Source organism: Trichoderma atroviride, chromosome 3 (assembly GCF_020647795.1).
Source record: "Trichoderma atroviride chromosome 3, complete sequence".
Lineage (NCBI taxonomy): Eukaryota > Fungi > Ascomycota > Sordariomycetes > Hypocreales > Hypocreaceae > Trichoderma > Trichoderma atroviride.
The window spans coordinates 4522809-4550393 of record NC_089402.1 but is presented as its reverse complement, the minus strand read 5'-3'; the positions used below and the strand labels follow the sequence as shown (position 1 = coordinate 4550393).

The window sequence follows — 27585 nt, the reverse complement described above, 5'->3', positions numbered from 1 at the left end:
AATGTAGTAGTCGATGCGATTGATCACTAGAGTGTTGGATCATAGAACTGGGGTGCTGGATCGACTTATGTTCCCTATATAAATTTACATGTATGCGTTACTCGTTCATATGGATGCTATCGATGGACAACTGTGTACGCCAAATTGGTGAGATAGGCTCTTTTCATAAAAGTACAGATGAAAGAAATTTCAGCCCCTTGATTGACCTGAGAAGAAAAAAAAAAATTCAGCACGTTGGATGACATCCAAGTGCCTTGTCATTTGCGTTCGGCTGATGGGGGTCAGATGAGATGCCTCCGGTAAGCTCGGGCTCTGCAGCAGTAGAAGCCAATAGAACTGATGAAGTCATCAACGGCCGCCTGCAATTGAAGGCTGGCGCAGTTTTTTGTCTCCACCAATTTTGGTAGCAGTGCTGGAGATGATCTACGCAAATTAAAAGTTCCTGTAGATTGGAGAATAAACACTGTATGGAGGCAAATGGGCGGGAATGGTGCAGGCAGCTAGCTTAGGGCATCATACGCGCTGCGACCGTTGTTCGCAATCAAGTCGTTACGTCTGCTGGATAAATGCATCACGATCAATGCCGTGAAGCAAGCTTGGGTGTTCCAAATGCCATTTTACGGTTGGAAGAGATGGATGTTTTGAGGTTCGATGGAAACTTCTGCCGCATCAATCTGTTGCCACCGAAACCGGAAGCCAAGGTCGCCTTCGGTTAATTGGAAATTGGCTCTTGGCTCTTGGGTGAGAAAGAAGTGCAAAAGGATGCCAAAACGCTCACGGCTCCTCAAATCTCAAGGCCCTCCGCCTGGCGCGATGGGCTGTAGCCGATACTTGAGTGTGCTGCATGTAATCGCCAATATTGCAGGTTTCGGGTACAAAGGAATGCCCTCAGCCATGGCTTACCTAACGCCAGCCCGCGAATCAGACGGGCGCAAACCGAGCCTTCCCAAGTCCGTCGCAGGGCTAGCCAGACTAGCCCGTGATTGGCCGGCCGGATCCTCAAATAATGCGAAAATAAAAGCCACTTGGGCGAGCTTGCCTCGAAAAAGGGCCCCTTTCGGATTGGACCGCGGCGCGCGCTAGTCCGTATCGGGGCGGATCCTAAGCGCGGCCTGAATCTTCCACCCCTCGCCCTTTGTGTTGGAGCGTCACGGTCCTGCTGGCCCATCTGCGCCAGCTACGAACAAGAAACCTCTGCCCGATTTTTTGCGTTGTGCGCCGCCGCCCTTCTGGCCCGAAAAAAATGAGGATGAGACCAAGGCCCCGAACCTTACGAGACAACACCCCAGAAAATGAAAATCCCTCCGCCTCCCGCCTCTTTTTCTCCCCTTCGCCTCTCCTCCTCTTCGCCCGCGATGCACCAGCGCTCATGACATGACACTATCACCGCCGGCCTGCTAATATAGTCCAGAGTTCCAGAGTCGCCTCTCTGCTTGCTGCTCCACGCAAGGCCCCCAGACCCCCCTGACCACCACGCCGGATCACCACCAGCATTAGGTATTAGCCCATCGCCCGTGGTTCAGAGCACCACCAAAAAACCTGCGCGGCCTTTCCGTCATCCTCGCTTTTTGCTCTTCTCCATCATCACCAGCGCTCCGCCATCACCACCGTGCACCGTCAGCGTCGCTCTGCCGCCGTGCCATTGCCCACGCAAAATCTCTGCATCGCCGTCGGCTACAGCATACCGTCGTTGGGCTGCTTGAGCGCCAGCACCGTTGACAAGGCCAGCTCTTCAGCCATTTGCTATTCTTGAGACAAGAAAGAAGAAGAAAAAAAAAATCTTCGACCAAGACGCGATGGCTCCCCCCAAGGCAGCTGACGGCCGCCGCAAGTCGGCAACCAAACACGGTCTGCTCGTCACCCTCAGCGTATCGCCGGAACTTCTACGCGATATCTTCCCTTCCGTGTCTGTCAAAGAAGCATCTCAGTCCCCAGAGTCAAAGCTCTCCAAGGAGGACTCGCAGATCAAAGAGTCGCCGGCCAGCCCGAACGCGCTGGTTGTGTCCACCAACTCGAATGGAGACAATGCATCCGACTCCAATGCTGCCACTCCGGCCGCCGAGACCACACCTGCTCCGACACCAATGGGACCTCCCGTAGAGGGAGCGAAGAAGAAGGGAGTCAAGCGATCTGCGGCTGCTGCAAACGGCACCATTGATGGAGTCCCCAAGCCAAGAGGCAAGCCGGGGCCCAAGAAGAAGCCTCGATTGTAAGTTTCAATATGCCTTCTTCCCTTAATTCTTTTTTTTTTTTTTTTTTTCAAAACAGCCTGGACTCTTTGAATTGCATGTTAATCAGAGTGCGCCCATACAGGGAGGACGGTACTATCGACCACAGCAGTGCGGCAGCTCGCCCTACTGCCCACAAACTCGGCCCCAAGGCCAACCAGGGAGCCATCAACGCAGGCCTTCGCGCCCTCGACCGTTCTGGCAAGCCTTGTCGAAAATGGGCCAAGGGTGGCTTCAGACTCAAGAGCTTTACCGGAGTTGCCTGGGAAATACCCCGATGGACTGCTCCTCCGCGAACCGTTCCCGAGTCTAGCACCGAAGACTCAGCTGCCCCATCAGCCGAAGGTAGCAACAAAGAGAACAAGGAAAATGGAAACGAAGCCAACAGCATGTCCGGCAAAGACAACAGCATTTCTAACAGCAACAGCGGCCCTGATGTCGAGATGCAAAGCGCGCCCAGCATCCAGACCTCATCACCTGCACCCATTGCTGTGGCTACTGCATCATAACATCTCGCATTAAGCTTTCTCCTTCATTTTCTTCTTCTTTGTTTTTTGCATCCCACGATGCAACGGGGTTTTCTCATTTTATTTCTCAATATGTTTCAAACCTAGAAAAAAATCGGGCTTGAGGTTATCTGCATTTTGCTTCATCGGCCCCGTGGACGGAAACTCGGGCAACATGATAATATCGTGTCTTTTTACAAGGCGACGGCAAGCTGTCGCTGGGCGTTGGCGGAAGGGATTGAACTGCCGGTCATCCAAGGACTTGCGCAAACTGGAGTATCGGGATCATTGTCGGCGTAATTGTATGTATGTAACGGTATACTCAAGGTTTCAGAGTAGACAGGTTGGCATGGTCGGTCAGCCAGGGCAATACAATTCTTTGCTTTGCTGTTCATTTCATATTGCAGTATTCATTTGATACTACTCCCGAGTGAATGCCTGATGAGAGGCGATCAAGACATCTTTTATTGATCTTCAGGTGATGCCTAACGGATGTAGAGTAGACGCTGTGTTACATTACGCGTGCCTGGTGAACAGCCCTGCCCGTGCAGTCTCTAATCAATGTCTCGGATTTGGAACAGTAGTGCAGCAGCAGCGCTGCATCATCGCAGTCAAAGCTACTGCAAGTTGACTTTGTGAATTTATTTCTATTTACCATCTACGCCGCTGTTTCCAAATCTGCGCCGCCAGATTACGCGGCCGACGAGTTGGCTTTTCCCCTTTACCAATCTCGGTTCCCTGCTGTGGAAGACAGCTTACTTTTTGCGTGCGGAGGGTGAGCCATTTATCGACACTTGTTCGCTACATTCTTGGCTCCAGCTCTTTCTCGCGGTGGCGCCGTAGTAGCAAGGTTTCCTGGTTTGGCCGCATTACTCGTTTAGCCCCGAAACCGCCATCACATTTTCATCAGCTTATACTTTTTCTCTTCTCATTTTCGTTTTAACCAGTGGCGGCTGGTTGGCTTTTTGCTCGCTCATCCACCCCACAGGGCGCTGCGACCCGAGCAGGGATGGACGTGTAAAATTAGATTTGCTGAGAAGACATGCTGGCTATTTTCCGTAGATGGGCAATGAGGATGCTATTTGTATTTAACCCATGGATGGAAGCCCGAGTGTTGTCGCGTGGTACTGCTGAAGTTGGGCAGATCGTGTACTTCAAGCAGCTTAGTCATTTGCACAAGTGGGCTATGCCGAATTTGGACGGCAGTGTATATTGCGCCTTGCGTGTTATAAGCCGATTACAGCTTAGACGGTACATTGAGGAGTTTGAACATGAGTAGTAGTAATGTTCATAGCTCGTGCTCTTTAGCTTAAGCTTTTGGTCTGTACATGCCGCCTCGGGTATATGTTTCTTACCCCTCGGGTTTTTCTGCTACAGTTCCGGTGCCAGATAAGAACCTGTATGGCTGCTTGATTATGTCACTGAAGAAGCGCATGCGACGTTGACCAGAAAGTGGCATGTTGGGCAATCCATAAATCAGCCCGAGGCAAATGGGAAACAAGGAATAAGCGCGCTGAAACTGAGCAATCATTCCATTTGGCGTGATGAACCGCCTGCAAAGCTCAATAAATGCTACTAGTAGTATATTGACGTAGAGCATCTGATCAGCGGCGCCAGGAATTCGCGGTTCCAGGCTCAGGCGCTGCTCCACCTTTCTGCTCCCTACAGAACCCGTGATGGCGGCTGCGATAGGGAGCGATAAGTGCTAGAGCCCAGCACAACAGCGAGCTAGTGCCAGCGTCAAATCGACTTCTCCACCCTCAATGACAACGACGACACCCACCAGCACGACACCTCATTGCGGGCGCCCAACAGCAACGCCTGCGAGCTGATTGACCCGGAGCATCGCCTTCGTCTTTTGCCTGACAGTCTTGCTCTTTTGGCGCAGCTGTGCCTGCCATTGCTGCTCTCATTGCCGCCTTCTGAGCTGCCGGCCATTCGGTTGACGGCTGTTGCCACGAGCTCATCGGCCCGCTTCAACGCCGATTCCCCTCCCTCGATACGCAGAGCGAGCTGCACGGCACCTTCACGACACATCTCATCTGCCGACTTTGTCCTCTTCGCCTTGTTTTCATACACTCAATCGGCCTGTCGACCCTCACTCCCATTTGAGCACAGATACCGCCGACGACTCGCTGGGTTCCGTCCCCGGCGCCATTCATCCCTCCAACCGCCTGTATAAGGAGCAGACCGGCACCTGGATCGAGTTGCGCGTTTGACTGAAGCTTCCAATAAGCTTTAGTAGCCGAGCTGCTCGCTTGCCAGGCACGACTCCCCCCTCAGTCTCTTACCCTTGAAGTGTTTGCTTGTTCTTCCATCTCCATTTCTCTTGCCCTATCATGTCCAGTCCGGAACCGCATGGCTCATCTGGCTTCACAGACTCGGAATCGTCTGCTGAATCCCTCGAATTTCAAGAACATCAATACACAGCGACCCGCACCTCCGTCGCTGCCGGTGAAGGAGGCGGCTACAACTTCTATACGCATCCTGCCCGAACATCCGTGCTAGACGCCAACGGTGACCTGATTCTCGATCCTACGCTACGTCTAGGCCCCGCGCCGGCTGCAAACTCGACTGAGATGGATTATGCGGCGGCACAAGGCGATATGGCCAACGTGTGGAGGGCCTCTAGCGGCAGCTTGCCATCCTTTTCTCGAGCCTTCGACTTCTTTGCTTCAGAGCCTGCGAGCGCCACAGCAGACGACGACAGATTCTTCGTGCCATCGTATTTGAAGGGATCGACATATGTCCTGAAGCTGGAGGAAGCATACAATAAGAAGCTAGAAGCTCAAAAGGAAGTCAAGCGGAGTAAAGGGAATGGGCAAGACATCAGCGCCTCAGGCCTCAGCACGACGCCGCTGCCTGCTGGTGCTCACAGAGGCATGCTGCACACCGTCATGGAAAGAACGCCGTTTGATGACGGCGACAGTCTAGCGCCTCTGCCTAGGCACTGGAACACCGCAGACATGTGGACTTCAATAGAGGTTATGCCAAATATGCTGGGGCTCAAATTCTCAGGACCCAAGAACCATCACGAGCGCGACCACGAAGCCAGCGCCATTCGGGCGGACCATTTTATGCCCCCGCAGTGTGGGATATACTATTATGAAGTACACATTATTTCTGGTAAACAAGATGAGTATGTAGCCGTCTTGTCCAGAGCAGCCATCATCTACAGAGGTACCAACTAACCGTAGGACTAGTACGACCATTGCGATCGGATTTTCAGCCAGGGGCGCATCACTATCACGGCCTGTGGGCTGGGAGCCAGAGACTTGGGGTTATCATGGCGATGATGGCCGGTGCTTCACAGGCCAAAACATTGGCCGGAGTTATGGACCGTCATTTACGACGGGTGATGTGATTGGTTGCGGAGTCAACTTTCGAGACCATACTGCATTCTGGACCAAAAACGGACTCATGCTAGGTAGGCAAATCCGCGAGAGAGCGAGAGAGCGTGAATGGAGATACTCATGTTCAATGGTTTGCTGACCAAGGATACAACAAAAAACAGGTTCTGCAGTTCAGGATGTTCCCAGGAGCAAGCTATATCCGTCTGTCAGTCTGAAAAAGCACGGTGAGGAAATATCTGTAAACTTTGGACAGGAACCGTTTGTTTACAATATCGACGACATGATGAATGTATGTATACATTCAATTTCTATTCCCCTTTCCAAACCAATCATACGACTATGATGAGAATAATTTTGACATGGAATTCAACAGGAACAACGCGAGAGCATCCAGAGAGCCATTCAACGGACAGATACTTCACATCTGGAGCCAGGTATGAACGAGACGGATCTCATCCAAACCTTGGTACTGCAGTTCCTTCAGCACGACGGCTATGTGGAGACGGCACGTGCTTTTGCAGAAGATATGAAGCTGCAAAAGGAAGCCCTGAACCTGAATCCGGACGTAACGGTGGATGGCGTCAATATTAAAGATGATGAGGATGCAAATAACAGACAGCGTAAGTTGGCTCATACTCATATATATAATCCACTCTAACATCTGAATAGGCATCAGGCAAGCGATTCTTGACGGAGAAATAGACCAGGCGCTCAAGTATACCGACATGTTTTATCCACAAGTGCTCCAAGATAACGAGCAGGTATATTTCAAATTACGGTGTCGCAAATTTATTGAGATGGTGCGAAAGGCTGCTGAGCTGAGCATGAAATACGACAGCAAAATAGGAGGTGAACAAGAGATGGACCTGGATTTGAATGGCAGCCATGGGTGGGGAGACAACATGGACACTGACGGTGGGGATCACAGAGCGGAGCTGACCAAGTTGGAAAATAAGATGCTTAAATATGGCCAGTCTCTACAAGGAGAATATGCCGGCGATTCGAGAAAGGAGATTGGCAAGGCATTGAACGAGATTTGGGCGCTGGTGGCATACAAGAACCCGCTTAAAGAGCCACAAGTAAGCCACCTGCTGGAAGAAAGGGGCCGAGTGACGGTTGCTGAGGAGCTGAACTCTGCCATTTTATGTGAGTCCAAGGCTGGCCCCCCCTTTTCTGCTTCCAAAACAGATTTCTAACATGCCGTGAAATTTCAGCATCGCTGGGAAAGTCTTCCCGAGCATCACTGGAAACGTTGTATGCGCAGACTAGCGTGCTACTTGAAGATTTACGAAAGGATGGCGGTCCAGGTGCGTTTGTATCGCTTCAGGACGTGGTAGATAGCATTCAGCAGTTTCCACAGATGTGAAGAGACTACGCTATCGCCGTTCCTCTGCTTGGGATGTGCATAGCTGCAGCGGTTCTTGGTCCTTTGGCCCCCCCTCCCCTTTTGTATTCTCCTCTCATGGGTATAATCGTGCTTTGGAGTTTTGGCGCTGGGATTTCCTCTCTTCTATCATTTACGCATTTACCGACTCCCACTCTCTTTGTATTCTTTATTCCTTCTCTCCTTCCCATCTTCTTACCTTGTTTGCTACTTGAGGGGTAATATTCTAGATTTAATAGGGAAATCGGCGGTTAGTCGGACGCGGTGCGTTCAAAGTCAAAGTTGTTAAATGGAAATATTAGGGACGGGGTCAAAAATACCGACTGGCTGTGACTATGGTTCCTTTCCCTGTGAGCGTATAAGAAGAAACTTGGACATACGCTGAGTTGAAACGTGATGGAATGATGTACAGTCATAGCGTTGTGTTGTTCTAAGGCAGGCGGACTGGGCGACTAGATCTATTTTGTGTTTAAAGAATATGCTTAGGGGCATTCATATGTGGTGTAATCAAGAGGAGGCTGGGAGTATCTTTGGAAAAGAAATGTTGAATGTCTTGTACAGTTGAAGCCATTTGAAATTGTAGTTGAAGTAGTATTTACTTTTGGTTATATTATGCTATTGCAGAGCTGCGTTCCAGCCCACTAGATCTATTTTCTTTCTATTTCTCACCCCGAGATTCTGGCCAACATCTCTCATACAGCCTTGTTCTGTGCTCGACCAAGTTACCAAACTTTACTAGGCACTTGGCCAGCGAATGATGATCCCCCGCCCAGCCAAACTGCGGATCCAGGATCAAGTAGGTGTACGCAAAGACCTCGGCGTCGAACAGGCCCGGCTCGGGGCGGCCAAAGAACCATTCGTCGTCGGAGAGCAAGGCGGAGAGCGAGCGCAGGGCGTCGGTGGCGTCGGAGAGGAGCTGGTCGGGGGATATGATGGCGGAGCGGGTGGTCTTGAGGATCTCGGCGGTGGCGGCGTTGCGGAGGACGTGGAGGGAAGGGAGCTGGAGGATTGGCGAGGGGGGGAGGTAGAGGGTTTTGAGGAGGGGGATGTTGAGGGGATCGAGGTAGAGAGTGTGTAGCTATATATCGGTTGAGTGTTAGTTTGATTGAACCCTTGTATGAAAGGGGAGAGGGTAGTATGCATGGTTTTTTTCACATACCCATGCGGGACGAAGGCTCTGTGAGAGGAGTGCTTCGTAGGCTTCGAGTCGGGAAGGGGAGGAGGAATCGGCGGGTATGTCGTGAGAGGAGTGGTCTTTGGCGTAGCGCTCGATCTTGCTGCCGGTGAGAGGTCTTGTAGGTATCAATGCCGGAGCAGCTTTTGATTCTGTCGTTGTCGATGACGATTGTGTTATTGTTGGCGGGAGGAGGAAGGGCAATGCGCCGGAGGGAGAGGCATGGTTGGTGGAGGGCACAACGTCGACTTCAACGCCGGCTATGCGAAGGAAGGTCTATAGATGAGAATCAAGTTAGTGAAAAAGACATCCAAATTTGATATGCCCCGTCGCCCCTCTTGTTCATAGCATATTGGAAAACTACTCACCTGCCACTTCAAGCATTGCGGATTGAAGCTCGGCCGGCCGCTTCGAGCGTCTTCCTCGGTCCTGGCAAAGACGTACAGACGAGGTCGCGGCCGCGTCCTTTCGGGAGCTCTCTCGGGGAGAGGATCGGCGGGGAGGGTGGTCAAGGGGAATAACTTGAAGAGCTCGCGGACGGGGGCCGGCACGGCGAACCAGCCGGGGCGAGAATTGGGGCCGGTGACGGCGGCCATGTGAGGATGATTTGGAGGGGGCGTATGGATCTCTTTTTCTTTTGTTGTAGGATTTTCCGGAGTTTGAGCCCGGGGAGGGGGGGTGTGAGTTTTTGCTTCTCTTTTTTTGTTTTTGTTTTTTGGGTGTAGTTGGTATATTCCCACCAATTCGATTCAAAACTTGATACGTTTCTTGTTGAAACCGAGTAGGTAAAAGGTGTTAGGAAGGGTGTGTGTGGACACTAGACTGGCCTTCTGGAAGCTTTGGTCGTTCGGGAGAAATCTCGGAAGAAAAAAAAAGCAAAAAGTGACGTTTTGGCGTGAAGAAAAGAGCGTGGGGCAGAAAGCGGAAAAAGCGGGGGTGGCAGGGCGAAAAGGTGGGGCTCAGGGTCCAGCGGTGCTCGTTTTGGGAAACGTTTGGGATTGAATTGATTCTTTATTTGGCACTGGCGACTGGTGGAGCGTTGGAATAAGAAGCATGGCAGAGCGTGTCGTGTCGTGCAAGGGTTTGCATACAAAGGCCCATCTGCGGTATCTGCGCATCTGTTTCAACATGCTATCCTGCCACAGTTGGCTAATCAGCGCCGAACGCGTCCAGCGCGGCAGCAGAATCAGGTCATTCATGGGATTCGCCTAGCGCAAAACCCACTGTTGCAAGTTGCAGCAGCCCGTATCATGCAACGATGTACAAGTAAGAGGAGGGAGGGGGGAGCGTAAAAAACGCACGAGTCGTAACGCATGTGTCGGGTGGTTTCCTCCTACTGTTTAATTTCCCACCCGCCTTTTTTTGCCTTCTCGCAATTCGCAATCGGCCCTAGATAAAGAATGAGAGAAGAGACTAATGTTTTCCTCCACTCGCTATCCAGTAAATTTCGGCAAACAACGATACCATGGCCTTCACCGCTCCTTGATATACCCGTAGAGAAAGAGAGAGTTGAAATGGTTTGGCTGCTTGCAAAAATGTGATGAATCTCCTTTTTTCGGTACCAACTCATCTGCTTTCCAGACAGCATGGTATTGAATACCATGTAGTATTGGAGAAGCATAAGCATGTAGGTACCTTTGTGCCGCATTTGACGCCAAAGTGTACCTGCACGTGCATGGCAAAGATGGACAGCGCAGCAAACTGGGCAGAAGCATGCAGATGCAGTAGCCCAGACCAGGGCCAAGGACCCTTGGAATCAGCCCGAGAGACCATCTGCAGATCTGGGGCCGCCAAATGCAATTTTCTAGGCGGTTAGCCGACCCCCGAACCTGACGGAATAGCCACTCTAGGTAATCAAGCAAATGAACTAGAGCTGAGGTTAGAGCGTGAGAAATGGCTTCTGCCTAGTCCTTGGCTTCTTTTTTTATCCTTTTTGGCTGTTGGCTGTGTACTGTAGCTCCGCGCCTCGGATCGGTAAATCCGATCTCTTGTTACTTCTTCTTCTTGGGTTGTGTAGCATTGCTGTTTCTGGCGTGCAGCAGCATCACCCGTGCAGGAAGCAGCACAATGTGGCCTCCTCTCATTCGATCTGGCCGAGCTTTGTCTGCGTGTAACTGCTGATTTTTTTTTTATATCATACTGGGGGGGGTAAACCAACAGCAGCAATGCAGATATTAGTACCCATCAGATTCTTCCACATCTCGCTGTACAGACTACAAAGGGCGAAGCACAGAAATACTTGCCAGATGCAGCTGCGCCATGGCGTCGAACCACGCTTCCCCGACTCGGGGTAAGCCCTCTGGAGAAACGCAAGAAGGTACTTGTCCGTAGCTGAGACTTGCCACCGCTGAAGATGTAGATTTCGTTGCTTGGATCGCCCAAGACGTTGGGGTTTGGCCAGTTTCGTTCTTTGTCTCTCAACTTATACCCGGGCTTCTGTAGCTATGTAGATACCTGCTGCACGCAAAGTACACGCGACAATGGTGCCCAAGGTGAGCAGTCACGACGTCGCAATCCAACACCACCACCACCACTGGAACAAGGAAAATTAAACCAAAATAATAAATGATATGAAGAAAAAAAATCCCGAGTCTTTCTGCACGAATCGTCGCATCACGCGGCGGTACATGCCGAGGCAATCCCGGGCCACAGCGTTGCTTTTCTCCCCCCCCCAAAAAGTCCCTTTTTCCCGAGTCCATTCGCAGAAAAAGGTACTTGTCGCTCCCCCGACATGATCGCCCGCGAAAACGTACTCCGAGTTAGTGGCTGCACTGTCGTCATATGTAAGAAGAAAGTCTCTCCCCCCACACAGAGAAGCACCGGCAAATCTAGACTCTCTCCTCTTCAACAGCCAACCCTCCTTGAACTATTTTATTCCGCCGAGTAGATAAAAGGAGTGCGAATCCGCTTTCTCGTGCCCTCTCTTCTCTAGTCTCATTCCCTCCAAGTATCGCCCATCTTTACTTTATTCTTCTTTCCATCTCTCGACCATCTCTCCTTTATTCAAAGTACCGAAAAGGGTCGTTCCAGATCTCGGGTCTTTACGCCTTTTGCTTGCAGCAGCCCCACCAGCAGCCAAACCTACGCACACGCGCCGGCTGAATTCGTCCAAGACCGTCTTCTCCGGAATTTACAAACAGCCGTCGCCTTCTATCCGCCTTGGATCTCGAGATCCGAAATCGTCGCCACAAGATTGTCCCTTTTTTTGAGTTTTTTTTTTAAGACAAAAAGGAAAGAAGAGTGCAGATCCCCCGGATTCTCAGCTGCAGCAAATCATCATCGAGCCGAATTATTCGCCATCGTTCGCTGTACCATCGGCTGTCTAATACACCGCCAACCATCAACTCTTCATACTATTCCCGACGACTCCTATAACATTTTCTTCGCCTCGCTCCACAGCCATGGATCCCTCTTCCTCCACAGTCGCCTCCTCATCTGCCGCCTCATCAACAAGGCCGTCTCCCAGCAGCTCAGCCGCCGCCATGGCCCCTGCCCCCATCCAGACCAAGATCCCTTCCACCGAGCCCTTCCTGAAGGACTTTACCCTCCTCGCCGAGGCTGCCAAGCGAGCGCAGGTCGCAGTCATGGTGCGCGACTTTGAGGACGTCGGCATCTGATGGAGAATGCCTCATCAGGCGCGTTGAGATTGGTGGCCAGCTTTCGTGACGTTTGAACGGATTTCGGACGAGTTTCGCAACCAGGGTGTGGCTTCATTGACCTGTCAGCCGCGGCAATAATACGATGCCATCTATCAAATCGAGCACAGTCTTGATAAACATGGCACCAATCTCAATCCGTTCTTCTTACCTTGCGACATATTCGCCTTTCATCTTTTTTAATTTGCATCGGAGATCAGGCGTCAGAAAGTTATACACGCTCAATATTTGAGATTTCATTTATTTGGTTAATGGAGCTCTTATCAGCTGGGTGGGACGGTGTTGGTCTGTTTGGAAGGGGAAGCTTTTGCGTACAGGGACACGTTGTCTTGGTTATTTCTTTTTTTTTTTTTTTTTTTTTCCTTTCCCTTTATTTCCTCTTCCTTCTCTTCCCCCATCATTTCGCGCATATAAATTATATACAACGAGCTAGAAATACCCGTATCTTGATGGTAATGAAACTATACGAGGCAGCTGTATGCTTCAAACATGATCCTTTCTTGGCCTTTTCTTTTTTGTTCATCATCTACGTGATTAATATATGGCGCCTACAAAGCAAGCCCGCTTTGCTAATAAGAGAACCAATACAGGCCACGCTATACACCATATTATAGCTTTGACACATGAGATGCGCCTCCATCGATGCGAATTAAAGCACCGTTACAAAAGGCACTATACGAACAAGCCAAAGTCAGCCAACTGACACCAAACCCCAACACACAAAAGTAAGAAGCAGAAAAGAAGGAAAAACAAAAACTCACCCTGCTCGACTCGCCAGGAACAAACTGGCCCCCGCCACGTCCTCGGGCGTGCCAATCCTCCGCAGCGGCAGCTCGCTCCGAATATACTCGCCGGCCGCGTCGAGCGTCGCCCGCATCATCTTTGTCGCAAACGGCCCGCACGCCAGCACGTTGCTGGTGATGTAGCGCGGGCCCAGCTCCTTGGCCAGCACGCTCGACATGTGGTGCAGGCCGGCCTTGCTCGCGGCGTAGGCGATGTTGGACACGGTGGGCACGCGGATGCCGTCGATGCTGCCGATATGGATGACGCGGGCCGGGTCGTCGTGGCGGGCGACCTTTTCGAGCAGCGGCAGGCACAGCTGCGTCAGGCTGAAGACGCGGTGCAGGTTGAGCGTCAGCACCTTGTTCCACGCGTGGTCCGGGAACGAGTCGATGTCGGCGCCCCAGGCCGCGCCGGCGTTGTTGACCAGCACGTGCAGCCCGGCCGGCTCGAGGGCCGTCAGGCGGCGCACCAGGTCCTGCACCTGCGCGAGGTCCTGCAGGTCGCCGGGCAGCGCGTGCGCGGAGCCGCCGTTGCGCGCGAGCGACGTGAGGTCGGCGGCGGCAGAAGAGCAGGCCGGAGCGTCGCGGCCGGTGAGGTAGACCTTGGCGCCGTTTTCGACGAAGCCTTGGGCGATCATGCGGCCGATGCCTTTGGCGCCTGGAGGGGGAAAAGGTCAGCTGAGGCAATGGGGTTGGATCAACGAGAGACTTGCCTCCGGTGACGAGCACGACTTTGCCCTGTGAATGAAATAGTGAGTTGTTCTGTCTGCACGAAATGGGGAAGAAGAGCACTGTACCTTGACGCTGAATAGATTGTTGACATCCATGATGACGTGGTATCTAGTAAAACGACGTGAATATGCGCTTATACAAGGCTGTATCAATTCAATTTCAAACAATTCGAATCGGATATGTGAAGAAGAATGCAAAGAACATTGTCATCAAAAACCCAACATCTCAACCATCTCAAAGATGTCATCCGCAGCGTGCCTCGGCCCACGGCCCAGTCTTGTACCGAGCTATGGTTATGCTCTGCAGTTCGAAACTAAACCCGTTTCGCCCTTCAGCTCTTCTCCTTTTTGGGTCGAGCTTAGCCTTATCGATACGCGGACCGCAGATGACATTCCCACTGCGGCTCCAGAAGAATGCAACGTTTGAATGTACAGCGTCTACATAGAGAATAAATGGATATATATACCCAAGCTTTATAATAATTGACTTAAACTCTCCTCATTAAATTATAGATTCATGGATTACATCAATTGACAGCTTCTACTCAACAAAAAGGTAGCCCAAAGCCTCACCAACCCCATTTCCCCAGCTCCGAATAATCCCATGCGCCGAGATCCCGCCCCACCTCCCGGCTTAAAACTTACAGTTAGAAAGACGCAATACGCTTCTAGTAAGCTTCGCCCGCCACCAATAAAGGACCCCCATCGTCATGCTTCACCTTTGCAAATCATCCACGCACTCGCTTCGCTCGCTTCTTTCGTTATTTCAGTGTAAGCGATTGAGATTCGGTGTCGTTTGAGTTTTTGCCATTCAAGCTTACATCCTTTCTCAACTCTCGCGTGGCTGTCAGAACTCTTTTTGCTAGAGGCAAGTTCAAAGCGTGCCCCTCTATGATGATGCGCCTAGCCTCACTTTCTTCCCCCAAAGCCGGGATCCAAAGGCTGCTCATATATATATACCTCACTCTCTCACTCCCTTCTCTCTCTATACATCTAATCTATTGCTCACCTATATTCTAACATACCAACCTCTTCTCAAACCCAGACCACACAACTCACCGCAACCATGGCCACTTCCACCGCGCCCAAACTCCGCGACCACTTCGCCTCCAAACCCGTCTCCGCCCACAACGACGCCTGGGACGCCCTTTACGCAGAGTCCTTCACGCCCTGGGACCGCGCCGGCCCGTCGCTCGCCCTCGCCGACCTGCTCGCCCAGCGCACCGACCTGATCCCGCCGTCGCTCGAGCGCGACCCGCGCGGCAACCCCCTCCGCGACGCCTCGGGCCACGTCGTCCGCCGCTCGGCGCTGATCCCGGGCTGCGGCGTCGGCCACGACGTGCTGCTGCTGAGCTCGCTGGGCTACGACGTCGTCGGCCTGGACTACAGCCACCGCGCGCTCGGCGCCGCGAGGGAGAACCAGGCCAAAGTGCAGTACAAGTCGAGCGAGGCCGGCGTCGAGTGCGGTCGCGTGACGTGGGTCTCGGGCGACTTCTTTGGCGAGGCGTGGGAGGGCGGCGAGGGCGGCGAGGGCACGCAAAAGTTTGACCTGATATACGATTACACGGTGAGTTTTGAGTTGCAAGATGCTGCTTCATCATCTATCTAAAGATACCACCCGGTCTATAACAAAGGCAGCCAAACACCTAACCCTCTTCTTCCAGTTCCTCTGCGCCCTACAGCCCTCCGAACGCCCCAAGTGGGCAAAGCGCATGTCGCAACTGCTCGCCCCCAGCGGCCAGCTCATCTGCCTCGAGTTCCCCTCCGGAAAGCCTCTCTCGCTGCAGGGCCCCCCCTGGGGCGTCTGGCCCGAGGTCTACGAGGCTCTCCTCGCCAATCCCGGCGAGCCTGTCGAGTACACCGACGACGGCAACGTCAAGTCGAGCACGAGTCCCAAGCAGCCTCACCCGGATGCGCTGCATCGCGTGTGTCTGGTGAAGCCGCCGAGGACACACAAGGCGGGCTTGAATGAAGACGGGACCGTCAGGGACTTCATCTCCGTGTGGTCCCGGTAGTAACGGTGCTGGTGGATGCTGGGGGGGGGTTTCCGTATATAGCAGTAGTATAAAAAAGGGAGGGTGGTGGTAGGACCCAAAGGAAAAAGGAGTTTGGCGTCTGTGAACTTTTCATCTTCCGCATCGCAAAAGGAAGAAGCCGAGGATAAAAAAAAAGTCCCTGTAGACATGGGAAGCAAACATAAAGTAAATAATAGGCCCGATATATCATTGTCAGTATCGTCATCATCCTCGTTCCGCCGTGGTTGCCGCTGTCGTCGTCGTCGTCGCCCTTCTCAAAGAGTTGTAATGTTCTCCCAGCCCATATCCATGTCGATAATACGCCAACCACAACGTCTTCGCCTCCTCTCCCTCCTGGTCTTCTTGCCTGCCGCTGATATTCTCCGTCCTCCCATCCTGAATCACCTTAATCTCAACCCCATACTGCCTCGCCACGGCCATCAACTCCAACTGCCCACCCCACTCTGCCGTGTCCCGCATCTTCTTCACGTACCCCCCGAAATCCTCCTCCAGAAACGGCGCAAAGTCATCCGCATGCGCCTCCATGTATCCCGTCGCCGTCTTCCGCATCGTCTTGTACGCAGGCTCTTCTGCTTCCTTGTCGCCGCCACCGCCCAGAGGGATGCCATTGTGGGAGAGCTGGTCCGCCAGCGCTGAGAACAGGCAGTGGCCGTCTGGTTGAATGTCCTTCTCGGTGAGCTTATGCGTCGCAAATGCGCTCTTCATGTATGTGCTTTCGCGCGCGCGGTGGTCTGTCATGGACGAGGCTTCCTGCTCGGCGTTGAGCATGGCGGCCTCTTGCTCGGCGGCGCGGCGTGCGAGGCGCTCCTTTTGTCGATTTCGCTTCTTTCCAGGCTGCTGCTGCTGCTGCTGCTGCTGAGCATTGTCCTCTTCAATCTTGAGCTTCGCAGTTGCATTTTCCAGCACCTCTGTCCCGCCGGGCGTCTCGTCGTCTTGTCCCTCTTCCTCAACATCTTCCTCGACTTCTCCGTTCAAGGCGGCGACTTCGGAAGCTTGCGTCTCTCTCAACTGGCGTTCCATCTCGGCGCATTCGTCATTGACGCCCTTGCGCGTCTTCTTTGTGGCGTTCTTCTTCTTGCTTGTGATTCTTCCCTGGAGATCCTTCAGCTCACGGCGGTGCCGCGCCTGCATTTGTTCCAATGTCTCGGCCTCCATATTCGTGGCTCTCCTCCAATGTCTTTCCTTTGTACTGGCCTTCAAGATCTATATTCGTAATAAATCACATCAAACCAAATAACTTTTCACAGCAGACGCTCAAAAGCCAAACATTCGGCAAAGGTGTTGATGGCGGGGTTGCGTTCCAAAATCAAATGTACGGCGTAACTTTTTTTTCCTTTTGGCGGGGTTACACATGGTTGCCTTTCCTGGCATGTGGAGATTCAAGCCTACTTCGACTGCAATTCAGCAGCAAAATCAACTATGCCAACATCACTTTCAAGATATAGATGAATGAATTGTTCTTTTTATTCTTTTAATATTACGAGCATACTATACTCAGTTTGCACTATCCGCTTGCGCTGCCTCTCAGTCGTTTGTGTTCCCAGAGAGTAGCTGCCCAATCTACCTACCAAGGTATTGAGAGAGCATTCCGTCTTGCTATCTCCAAATCTATGTTACCATGCCCAGGCCAAACACGCCTCTCGCAGCATTAGATCATGGTGGAAATTGCTCCGTTTGTTCTTGTGTATACCCTTTTTTGTATATGTTTTGTGGACTCTTCTCGTCCCATCATACATCCACCGACAAAGAAAACAAAAGATATATATATTCGAGAAAAGAAAAAAACCAGCGCCGCGAACCGTAAATGATATGAAATGGTATAAACAGCAAAAAAAGAAAAGAAAAGAAAAAGTGAATTAGAGCGGCAATGACCGTAATTCGTATCAATATCAATACAAGGCTTGAAGCAAAATGTTGGTATGTATGCTAGGAAAAAGAAAAAACAGGGTATCCCGTCGTGGTGTTGCTCGATCCGTTATAGTCGGATCGATGGTATATAAAATCGGTTAAAGGAGCGTGGTTGGTGTTTATTTTGATATTTTACTTTTTTATCTTGTTCTTTTCATCGGGTGGTTTAAAACCCGCTGAAGGGATCGTCTTGAAAAAAGTCTTCCTCTCCCGCTGTCTTGTTGCCGGCAAAGAATTCATCAGATCCTCGCGCGCTTCTAGACATTTGGGCTCGACGTCGATGCCGGCTCGTACGTCGGCGAAATTCCTTGCTCTTCTTCCGTGCAAGCGATCTATGGTCATCCTCTGGGTATTCATCGTACTGTTGGTGAGTATGAGGGCTGATGAATGCTTCCATTCGCACAGTCCCGATTGCGTCAAAGAAGTTGCCTTGTGACGATACTGCCGACACGGATGATTGAGCTATACCCCAGCTCCCAATGGTAGAGCCCTGAGAAGCGTAGATATCAGAAGAGCCAGCAGTATCAATACTAGCGCCGGCTGTGCTGTTTGTAGAGTGGTGGCTGCTCTCACCCAGAGCTGGCGAGAAGCCTCGGAAGGATAGCGGCGGGTGAACATTGCCTCCCGTATTGCTTCGCTTGCGGCCGTGGTTCGTCTGGTTATGGCCTGTACGCTCGTTATTGAAGCGACGTATCATGGGTGGCTGGGCAGGGTCCACGGATTCTTCCCTAGCGTGTCCAGGCCCGGATACGGACTCTGCCACTCGAAAGCTGGCTACATCACCCATTCTCAATGTCGGAACATCAGGAATGCTGGGCATGCTCGCCAGCTCGGCCTTCGGCGCAACGGCCCGACCTTTAGCTAGCCGAATAGAATCTCGGATCCCGCCTCTTGTCAGCTTGGTAGGTCGTGGTGGTTCAAAATTCGGAAGAGGCCGCTGTTTAACTGAAAGGTGTTGCTGTGGCTGAGGAGTTATAACGTCAGGGACTGCTTGGTAAGAATGGGCGAGGAATGATAAAGCTGTCAGCCAGAGGTAGTGTCTCTCTGCTGTGGAAGCTGTGAATTTGAGGGCTCTCTGCGGTGTGAGAATCAAGATTGATCTGTTAAAGATGGGTGTAGTAATGCCCCTAGGCGAGGGATTGTCGTCTTTAACGTCGAGCACCGACTGGATAGCCAGCTTGCGGCCCGTTTTCCCCAATAGAGCACTACCAGAAGACGGTTGCTTGCTGCTCCATAGAATAGCTCTCTCATACGGCGCTATCCAAACCCATCGCTTGTGTCTATCGTTGCTGTTTTCGTCTTTATGCGCACTATCTCCAACACCAAACGATTTCCGCCTGCGAACATATTTGAACATCCATTCGCCAACCATAGTCTGCGCAATCGCATCCACCACTCCCGGTGATTGTGAACTCGTGTGTGACGGGGCTTCTGTGTTGGCAGTCACGACTGTGTTATTGGATAATTGGTGGCGATGTTTTCTATAGCTGCTGTCTTCGCCCCTACGCGGCGTAGTAATGTCATTTCGAGGCAGGGGAGGGAGACCAGGGCTGTCAGGAGCTTCAGTAGATGGCGACAATGGTGGTGTGCGACTACCTGTCCTCTGGTGGCGTTCATGGGGTGGCAGCTGATTTGCAGAGCGGACACGGCGAACGTTATTGACAGGATAAGTACGGCTACCGCTTCGACGATGCCAGCTAGTGTTTGATGGAGTGCTGCGTCCATCACTTGGAATGCTGGTGCTGATAGATGGCTGCCGTGAAGGCCGCCGTGAACTCGCTCGGGCTGGTATAGGAAACGGTGGTGGATTCTTAGGCTCAACAATGGTAGGATAGTTGACCATACCAGTCTGAACCATGGTAGCATTGCGTATAGCGTTGTTGTTACGGTTCGATGTGCTTGCAGCAGGCACAGGTGACTTCTCCGTGGCCCTGCTCGACCTGCCGGATCTAAGACCATCTTCTTCAACACTATACAGGTCACTCCTCACTGATCTTGCAGACGTCCTGCCAGAGCGTTTGGAATGCTGATCCGGCGAGGTCGACACTGTACCCACAGAACTTCGCTTGCCCGTTCGGCTCAAGTTGGATGGAGGCCTAGGTGCCGTCAAAGCTGTTCTGTACTCAGAGTCACTAAAGTCCAGTTCTCCAAACTCGTCAATCTCATCTGAATCAGTGTAAAAGCCGGAAAAGAGGCTGCTGAATCGACGAGGCGGTATTATCGGAGCGTGCGGGTTGGACAGGAGAAGATCGTCATTGAACTCGTGTACATCTGGGCCATCCATCGAGATACTGATGGGGGAAGATGGAAGTTCGGTACTGTACCGGCTGCTTTCCAATCGTCGAGGATTTCGAGGAGGTACATTACCAGGAAGAGCACTCTTGTCGAGAACAGCAACGCCCGATGGATGAGGGGATGTAGGCCGAGAGGTGATAGAAGAGGGCTGAAGATGTGCTGGTAGATTGGCCAGCCGCCTCTTGTCAACTTGGATTGCCTCCGTCTGGGAGCATGAATCAACTGTATCCACTTTAATAGGGATATTAACCTGGCAGCCGATGTCTTTGAAATATTGGGGTAGCTTGGGTGTGTGCGGCGATGCAGGCCGACTGGTTGGTGGCTGGATACTGATACTCGGAATCCGTGTATCTATTGGTGGTAGCGGTATAGGTGGTGCAGCAGCAGCAGCAGCAGGAGCCTCAGTCTGTGTAGACGAAGCTACCATCTTTGGCTCAACCTTTGGCGTTTTGACTTCGACAGGCGAAGATTCGGGAACGGCGTGCAGCGAACTTGGCGTCTTTGGAGGCGTCAAAGGAATTTCAACTGTTTGGGAAGCGGATGATACCATGCGCTGGAGAATAGCCGGTGTTTCGATGGTAAGAGGTAGGCTAACACGCTTCTTTCGCTGATTTGCTTCGACTTCCGATGAACGGGGAGGAGTCTTTGGCTCCGGTTTCTTTTCAACTACTTCTGAGATAGCAGACTCCAGCTCGACAGGCTCGACAACCTCCAATACAGGGGAAGGCGGTGCAGAATACTGAGCTCCCGTATCGGCGTATGAGTGTTCAGAAATAGGAGAGTACTGAATTCCTGTGTCGGTGTATGGGTTCTCAGAAGCAAGAGAAGACTGAATTCCAGCGTCGCTATATGAAGGCTCGGCAACAGGGGAGTATTGAATTCCTGTGTCAACGTGTAAAGGCTTAGGAGCTGGAGTGGGAGCCGGAGCAGGGGAGCATTGAACGCTTGCATCGCTGTACGTATGCTCGGGAATAGGGGAGCACTGGGTCTCAGCATTATTGTATGAGTTTTCAGAGGCAGACATAGATTGAACTCCTGCGTCGGCGTATGATGGCCTTATAACGGGAGCGGCAGCTAGAGCGGGACGAGAATCTTCTCCTTCTGTTTCTTCATCCTCGCCTTCGAGCGCCTCTAGAACCGACTGGTTCATGAAAACCCTACCACGTGCGATGCTGCTAGTACGCTTCAAGCTATCAATGCTCTTATTCTTCCGGTGGAACTTGCTAACAGCGCTCTCGCGACTAAATGTTCGTCGATGTTGTCGTGGGCTCGCGATTCGTGGGCTCGAGAAGACACTCTCACGTCCGTCAATATCGGTCTGGTCGTCAGTATCGTCGAACTTGAGCTCATCTGCCAGGGAGAATCCGTTGAGAGAAAATCCGGGTCCGTTGGCCAAAGAGTACCGAATGCTGCTCGTAAGGCTCATTGTTCTGACACTAGCCACATCGTTTTCTCTACCACTGTCTTCACCTTCACTCTCGTGCCCATTGCCCTGCTGAGCAGCTCCCTGTACGTGATTAGCTTGATAGGCCTCTACCTCATCAAGCACTATTTTGAGGCGGCTTTCCGCCACATGAATTCGGCGCTCATATTTGCGTTTTTCATCTTCCCAGATTTCTTTTTCTTCAGCCCATGAATCATGAACTCGCTGGGAGTCTTCCTCTTGGCTGCGAATCTTCTTCTGAGCAGCCTCTAAGCGCTTCTTAACATCGGCTGCAGAGTCAACAGCTTCATCCCTTTCTCGCGAAAGGTCGCCCAAGGCCGAGGAAGTTCCACCCTCTAGTAAAGATAACTGCCGCTGTAGTGAGCGTGTCTCTTTGGCCGATGCGTTGATACTGTTCTGTAACGCCTCTTGCTCCTCTCTGCTTGTCTGGAGCGTGCTTTCGAGGCTCTCAATTACTCTGGTTTTCTCTTCCTGATCTCTTCGTAGTGACAAAATTTCAGACACCAAGTTGGCGTGTAGAGTAGGGGTGAAGCGCCTTGGATCGAGGATACTGATTTGCTCATCGGTTGTTATATCTCTTGATGAACGTTTGGAGGCGTTTCCATTCCTAGACGGCGATATCTTCTTCTTCGCTGGGGGGTGGTTGAGCGTGCCGAACGTCGTGACTTTCTTGATTTAGTCGACGGAGTTCTGTAAGGAACATATTCTCGTGGAGGCAGCGAGGCTGCGCCCTGCGCATTCATGTACTCATCGTCTGTCCAGGCCGTCATTTTGACTGGATTGGGCCAAATGATGACAATATCAGATTAGCCAAGTCGAAATTGCGAGTTTCCAACCGCTCATATAGTCTACTACCAAGCGGCTATATCAGACGCTGTTGAACTATAGTAACTTTACGGCGCCCCGGGCTCCGTGTAAATGTCAAACAGGCAAGTTCTCCAGTAGGACAGGCGATAACGTCGTATAATACAAATGCGCCTAAACTTGCTTGCTGTAAGAAACGGTTGATGATGCTGTATTTGCGTTGGCTGAGATCTTAGATGTGCAATCCGTAAGGTAAGATAAAAATCCGAGAAATGGTTGGTGGGAAATCCGTTTCAATGCTGAAAAATTGAATGCTTGGACTGATAATGGTTTCTTGGAAGAAGGCCCGGCCAACTAATGAAAGCGAAAACGAAAGGGACTTCGAATGAAACACAAAGGAGGCGGCGGGTGTCAAGGAAGAGTTTCGACGGCGATGGCGCGTAAATGCCGTGGTGTAAATAAAATATGAGAGCTGAGGTGATTCAACAAGACATGATCAGCTTTGTATTCTCAAAGACAGCTCGCAAGACAGGCGGGCTGGTGCGCAAGGGTGCTGTTCGCTCCTGCCACTTGAGACTCACCTAAAGACACAAAGACGCAAGGGAAAGAAAGAGGAAAGAAAGAAGCAGAGTTGCCTAGAGAGGCTTGGCGGCAAGTTGTCGGTTGCAATTAATCCATCGAGGCGGAAAATGAAAATCAAAATTAAAAAAAAAAAAAAAAAAAAAAAAAAAAAAAAAAAAAAAAGAGACAAAACGGCTTCTGACCCAGACAATCTCCCTCAAAGCTGTTGATTGTTTGAGGCTGAAGATTGTCGCTCAAAGCCAACGAGCACGACTCGACCAACGATAACGACGACGGACGCAGAACAGGAGACGGCGAGACGAAAAGATAATGACGAGGTATCCCGCCGGGGTGCCGAAAGAGTAGGAGGCAGGGAGTATAAATTGTCCACATCCACTCTGCCTCGTTGGCTGATGCGCGATCGGGGTCGACTCTGGCCATGTGGGCCGGTGATTGAGGCGATCCCAGGACGCTGGAAGCTTGGGAGCATGGGGGCCGGGCAGTTGAAGTCTACGGGTACCGCACCGCATGCTGGCACTAGTTTTCTCTATGAAGGTGCTAATGATACCATGGATGTGCTAGCAGTCGAGGGAGGTTGATCAACTGGCGTCCGGACAAGCTCCCAAGCTGATGGCACTTGGCCGAGACCAGCAGGGCCTTCTATGGCCTCGACGACGCTTATACACGATCTCTCGCCGTAGCCAGAATCGAAAATTCTGCAGGGGAAAATACACAGCCTGGAGCGTTCTCCTTCTTCCAGAAGTCGTCGCGCGCCGTTGCGAGGTTGCAGCTGCACACCACCGTACGCTGTTGACGTCTAAACGTCCGATATGCACCGCCAAGGGGCCCCTCCCAAATCTACCGCAGCAGCGTGTTTGTCCCTCCTTGTAAGCTCAAGTCGAAAGGACTTTCTTCTGCCCCTGCAACCCTGCTTCCCCTCCTCTACCTGTACACGCTGCCAGGGGCTTCCTCTGTCGGTTCTCTCATCCGCGATGGCCTAGGCGCACACCCGGTCTTGATTAGCGGTCTTCAGTCAACACCAACAGCGCCCACTAGATATGCTCCATACGAGTGGCTAATACCAATTCTAATAGCTCGCTGTCCTGTCAGATTTCCTCTTCAGCTAGATGCACCATTATGGCTGCTGTTAGTGCTGGCAGGTGGCGCGGTGGCGTTTCTTTCCCGGCTGCAAAGCGTAGGATCGCCAATAGCTTGTGGCTTTTCTTCGTTTCACCATTGCCCAGCCCAAGACCGAGTAATATGATGCAGCAGCTTTCAGATGGCACGCTGCCAAAAGACGAGTAATTATCACCAGCACGGGGGCTGCCTTTACTACCTTGTGCGGGATATTACGCCGGCATCTTGTTATGATGGAGACCAGCTTTAATTTGTGAAGAGAGCCAACAGTCTTGAGAAGGTATAGCACAAAGGGAAAGCCGTGAACACTACCCACACTCTGCACCGGATACCAAGCACTAAGAAGAGGGGCCTTGAAAGTGAACGGCAATATTAAAGATCTCGCCAGCGTTGAAGTACGGCGTACCTGAGCTTGTGTGTGGTGGATGCACGGCAATATCACATATGCAAGGCTACCGGCAGTATCACCTGGTGGGATCCCTGTCAGGGCCGCCTTCACGACATTATCCGAAGTTGCGTGCGTAGCCAGGAAGAGTACCCTGGCAAGCCTGGCTAGAGCGAATAGGCATTCGGAATTCGTACAGCGAAGGAGAGCTCAAGGATAATGCCACCCACGGAGTACTGCTTGGCGCGATGGATGGCGGGCAATCGCTACTCGTATTTCTTTTCTAGGAAATGATGGGAGTATTCGCAAGCTGTTGGTCCAGAGTTAGTCTCATTATTCGATCATCGTCGGAGGCCCGAGAGCCATCATCATCGTCATCACTATCATCAGTACCCCATAAGGCAGAGGATGGCTGCCTCAGTCTTTCCCCCCTATTCGGGGTATGCTTCGCCCGGGTCGGCTACGCTACGACCCAGTCTGATGAGACTCTGCCAAGTTGGAGTGCTCTATCAACGTACCAATAAGCGAATCATACAGTCGCAACAGAGCATACAGTACGAGTGCCTGCGCCGGGCTAATTACCGTACTTCCCAGCATGCTGGTGCTCGGCCATTTTCATTCGACGCCTGGACGCGTACCTCGCATCGTCCTGCAGGTTCAGCTCCCAGTGTTCCGTACAGTACAGGCATAAAATCGGCATGGGGAATGCTGTCTGTGGGAATGCTGTACCTACCTACTGCTGCAGTACTGGCAGATGCTGCAAGTACCCGTGCCCACGCAATATCCTAGTATGGGGTACGGAGTTGTCCAGGCTGCTCATTTGCTTTAGCTGGCTTGGAAATTAATCGGGACCAGGGTCGTCGTCGATTCTGCTTTGCCATCCACCAGGCCCCGACACTATGCTGGCCTAGGAAGCGGGCCGAGCTTGGCAGAGCCTGCACGGTCCTCGCGCTCTTTTTTAGGGGAGCCAACCTTGCCCCGTATCGTTCAATTAATTAGAACACACAGGGGTGGCTATTGGAGATTTTGTTCTCGCCCGCCTGTTCGTCGGGGTCGGCATGACCGACACAATCAGGCGTATGGAAAGGCAGATACGATTGCAGGCACTTCATTTTGTGATGTTTCCTTTCTAAAGCTAGGTTCTCCATAAGAACGTTGAGAGAAGGATATGAACACTGCATCGTGCATAACATAAGGATCTCACTAATGCAAGGGCCGCAGCGGCTGTTACTCAAAGCAGCTCGACGGCATTTTAGATCATCTCACTCTGCTATGCAATCATGTTAAAGGAGACGACAAGCAATGGCGGAAATTGAAGCTTGCTTCTATTTTCCACTGCGTCGCATGGGCCGTGAAATCTAGACCAAGCCATTGTCGAAAACTTGGGAGCAGCCGGGCACTCTCCACAGCGAGCGACGATCATCGCCCTCTTGAGCCATGTTGCTTCATTAGCATTGGCTGTTGGCCACAGCTGGACTTGGACCTCATGTCATCAGCTGAAAACCTCTCCGGCCACTAATCAATTGGCAAATTGGCTCAACAGACTACGCGACTACAGCTGAAACTTTGCTCGTACGGGCTTGGGCAACTTGACGTCCTCGTTGGAAAACATGTACCGATTCGAGCACCACCGCATCAGCTCTCTTCGTGCTAGCACAGCTCGCTCCCTCAGGTTAGCCTGAGATGTGATGGGTGATAGGGCGATTGCCATGCTCCTGCAATCTCTCCGCTTAATACTCCACTCCTGTCCCGGGCGGCCTAGTAGACCTACTGTTCGTCAGATACGCCAGTTGTACTGCAGTACATCACTGCAGCTTGTGAGCGGCTGAACTCACGCGGCTCTCTCTAGCCAAGGATGAGCGGTCTCTAGCGATTCGCCTCCAAGCGCTTCGGCAGGGTTGTTGATATTGACAGAGCAGCAAGCTCAAGGTCAAGGTGTCCAAATAGGTACCGAGAGAAGTAGGAATATGAAAATGCCCCGCCCGCCAAGTTGACAAACTACAAGTAGTATTGATTTCTCAAAGTCTCAGGGATTTCAGATCATCGTAGGTGGCAAGATCAGCATTGGCTGAAGTCCATATGCCAGTGTGCTTTTCAGCTACAGGCCCCCACGCAAAGCTGAATATAATAAGCTCATCGAAGCAGTACAACAGGGTACTATTCATATCTCTTACACCTGTTGCTCTTCGGTTTCACAATTCTCGAATAGTACCCTCAACTACAAAGTCAATACGACTCATAGGCGTCAATCATACTGTACGGAGCATATTCAGCATACTATCACCAAGCCCATGGCGTAGCATCCTGGAGTAGCATGCGGGAAAGAAAGCTACATGGGGGCAGCGGTGGTTGACCAGGGGGCATTGCCCGGTACTACTATTATGTAGTACTAATTTGTTATCCAGCCGATGTTCTATTGTCTCAATTGATGTTTTATTGTGAGACCATAGGCTCTACATGGGTTCAGCCACATATTGTGAGTTTGCCACCATCGTTCCGGGCCGTTCATCCGTGTCTCTTCTTGGATGTATTTTTATCTTACAGCATTTACGGTACCAGCTAGATGACGACCGGGGATGCGGATAGGATACATGTACCCATAAGCTAGACAGCATGGACCTCTTCAAAGCTTTGCTCGGCTGCCAAAGCCGGTGGCCAAAGATATCCTCGACTTCTCCGCATCATCTCTTTTCCTTTTGGTTTAGTACCGGTAGCAGGTACTATACATACGATAACACTTTTCATCCTTGTCCTGGAGATAACAAGTTTACCAGCAGTCATACTGTATTCCTCCATTTTCCGTAGTTTCATCGCCACTCCACGTGCTTTGGGACACACCAAGGATTCGATACCTAGCCATCACTATCACAGTCACACAACATGTGTTACGGAGCTGAGGGGGAATTTTCTATTTAAAGGAGTAAACAGGGCCGCGAATATGTATGTCGTGCCTCGGCGCTCATAATCACAGGGATTCCATCTCAGCCGTCTCGGTAACATGCTTGCAACGCTCAGGAGGCTCGCTTCGCAATCTTTTCGCGAGTTTGAAGTATGACGAGCTAACAACCAACACCACGGGACATGTTCTCCGTAATATGCATTCGCTACCAGAGAGAGGGCGCTCAGTGACAAGGTAGAACAAGGGTTACAAAGTGACAGGTCTCCGTGACATGTACGGCGTCAATCATTTGATGACAAGTT

General features: G+C 51.6%; 8 protein-coding genes across 9 annotated transcripts; 4 read left to right on the top strand and 4 right to left on the bottom strand.

Moving 5' to 3' along the window:
- The first annotated feature begins 998 nt into the window (after positions 1 to 998).
- Positions 999 to 3127, top strand: TrAtP1_006778 (uncharacterized protein). The gene is made up of 2 exons (XM_014082392.2): positions 999 to 2209; positions 2314 to 3127. The coding sequence occupies exons 1-2, from the start codon at positions 1797 to 1799 to the stop codon at positions 2735 to 2737; spliced, it is 837 nt and encodes a 278-aa protein (XP_013937867.1). The 5' UTR covers positions 999 to 1796; the 3' UTR covers positions 2738 to 3127.
- A 1245-nt stretch (positions 3128 to 4372) lies between these two features.
- TrAtP1_006777 (uncharacterized protein) lies at positions 4373 to 8049 on the top strand. 2 transcript variants are annotated; one of them, XM_066113261.1, is made up of 7 exons: positions 4373 to 4999; positions 5114 to 5873; positions 5938 to 6161; positions 6249 to 6376; positions 6461 to 6707; positions 6757 to 7233; positions 7302 to 8049. In XM_066113261.1, the coding sequence occupies exons 2-7, from the start codon at positions 5314 to 5316 to the stop codon at positions 7451 to 7453; spliced, it is 1788 nt and encodes a 595-aa protein (XP_065969347.1). In that variant the 5' UTR covers positions 4373 to 4999; positions 5114 to 5313; the 3' UTR covers positions 7454 to 8049. The 2 variants fall into 2 exon arrangements, with proteins under 2 accessions (XP_065969347.1, XP_013937868.1); XM_014082393.2 differs by having other exon boundaries at positions 4373 to 5873.
- On the bottom strand, positions 8050 to 9577 carry TrAtP1_006776 (uncharacterized protein). Its single transcript, XM_014082394.2, has 3 exons — positions 9014 to 9577; positions 8631 to 8921; positions 8050 to 8549 (listed from the first exon to the last, which is right to left on the bottom strand). The coding sequence occupies exons 1-3, from the start codon at positions 9239 to 9241 to the stop codon at positions 8130 to 8132; spliced, it is 939 nt and encodes a 312-aa protein (XP_013937869.2). The 5' UTR covers positions 9242 to 9577; the 3' UTR covers positions 8050 to 8129.
- Positions 9578 to 12046: 2469 nt separating this feature from the next.
- TrAtP1_006775 (uncharacterized protein) lies at positions 12047 to 12262 on the top strand (the record flags this gene model as incomplete). The annotated part of the gene is made up of 1 exon (XM_066113260.1): positions 12047 to 12262. The coding sequence occupies one exon, from the start codon at positions 12047 to 12049 to the stop codon at positions 12260 to 12262; it is 216 nt and encodes a 71-aa protein (XP_065969346.1).
- Positions 12263 to 12909: 647 nt separating this feature from the next.
- TrAtP1_006774 (uncharacterized protein) lies at positions 12910 to 13910 on the bottom strand (the record flags this gene model as incomplete). Its single annotated transcript, XM_014082395.2, has 4 exons — positions 12910 to 12973; positions 13063 to 13741; positions 13797 to 13821; positions 13881 to 13910. 4 exons carry the CDS (start codon positions 13908 to 13910, stop codon positions 12910 to 12912), a joined length of 798 nt encoding a protein of 265 aa, XP_013937870.1.
- Positions 13911 to 14880: 970 nt separating this feature from the next.
- TrAtP1_006773 (uncharacterized protein) lies at positions 14881 to 15829 on the top strand (the record flags this gene model as incomplete). The annotated part of the gene is made up of 2 exons (XM_014082397.2): positions 14881 to 15381; positions 15479 to 15829. The coding sequence occupies 2 exons, from the start codon at positions 14881 to 14883 to the stop codon at positions 15827 to 15829; spliced, it is 852 nt and encodes a 283-aa protein (XP_013937872.2).
- Positions 15830 to 16054: 225 nt separating this feature from the next.
- TrAtP1_006772 (uncharacterized protein) lies at positions 16055 to 17005 on the bottom strand (the record flags this gene model as incomplete). The annotated part of the gene is made up of 1 exon (XM_014082398.2): positions 16055 to 17005. One exon carries the CDS (start codon positions 17003 to 17005, stop codon positions 16055 to 16057), a length of 951 nt encoding a protein of 316 aa, XP_013937873.2.
- Positions 17006 to 17323: 318 nt separating this feature from the next.
- On the bottom strand, positions 17324 to 22987 carry TrAtP1_006771 (uncharacterized protein). Its single transcript, XM_066113259.1, has 2 exons — positions 22883 to 22987; positions 17324 to 22773 (listed from the first exon to the last, which is right to left on the bottom strand). The coding sequence occupies exon 2, from the start codon at positions 21477 to 21479 to the stop codon at positions 17925 to 17927; it is 3555 nt and encodes a 1184-aa protein (XP_065969345.1). The 5' UTR covers positions 21480 to 22773; positions 22883 to 22987; the 3' UTR covers positions 17324 to 17924.
- Between the last annotated feature and the right edge of the window lie 4598 nt (positions 22988 to 27585).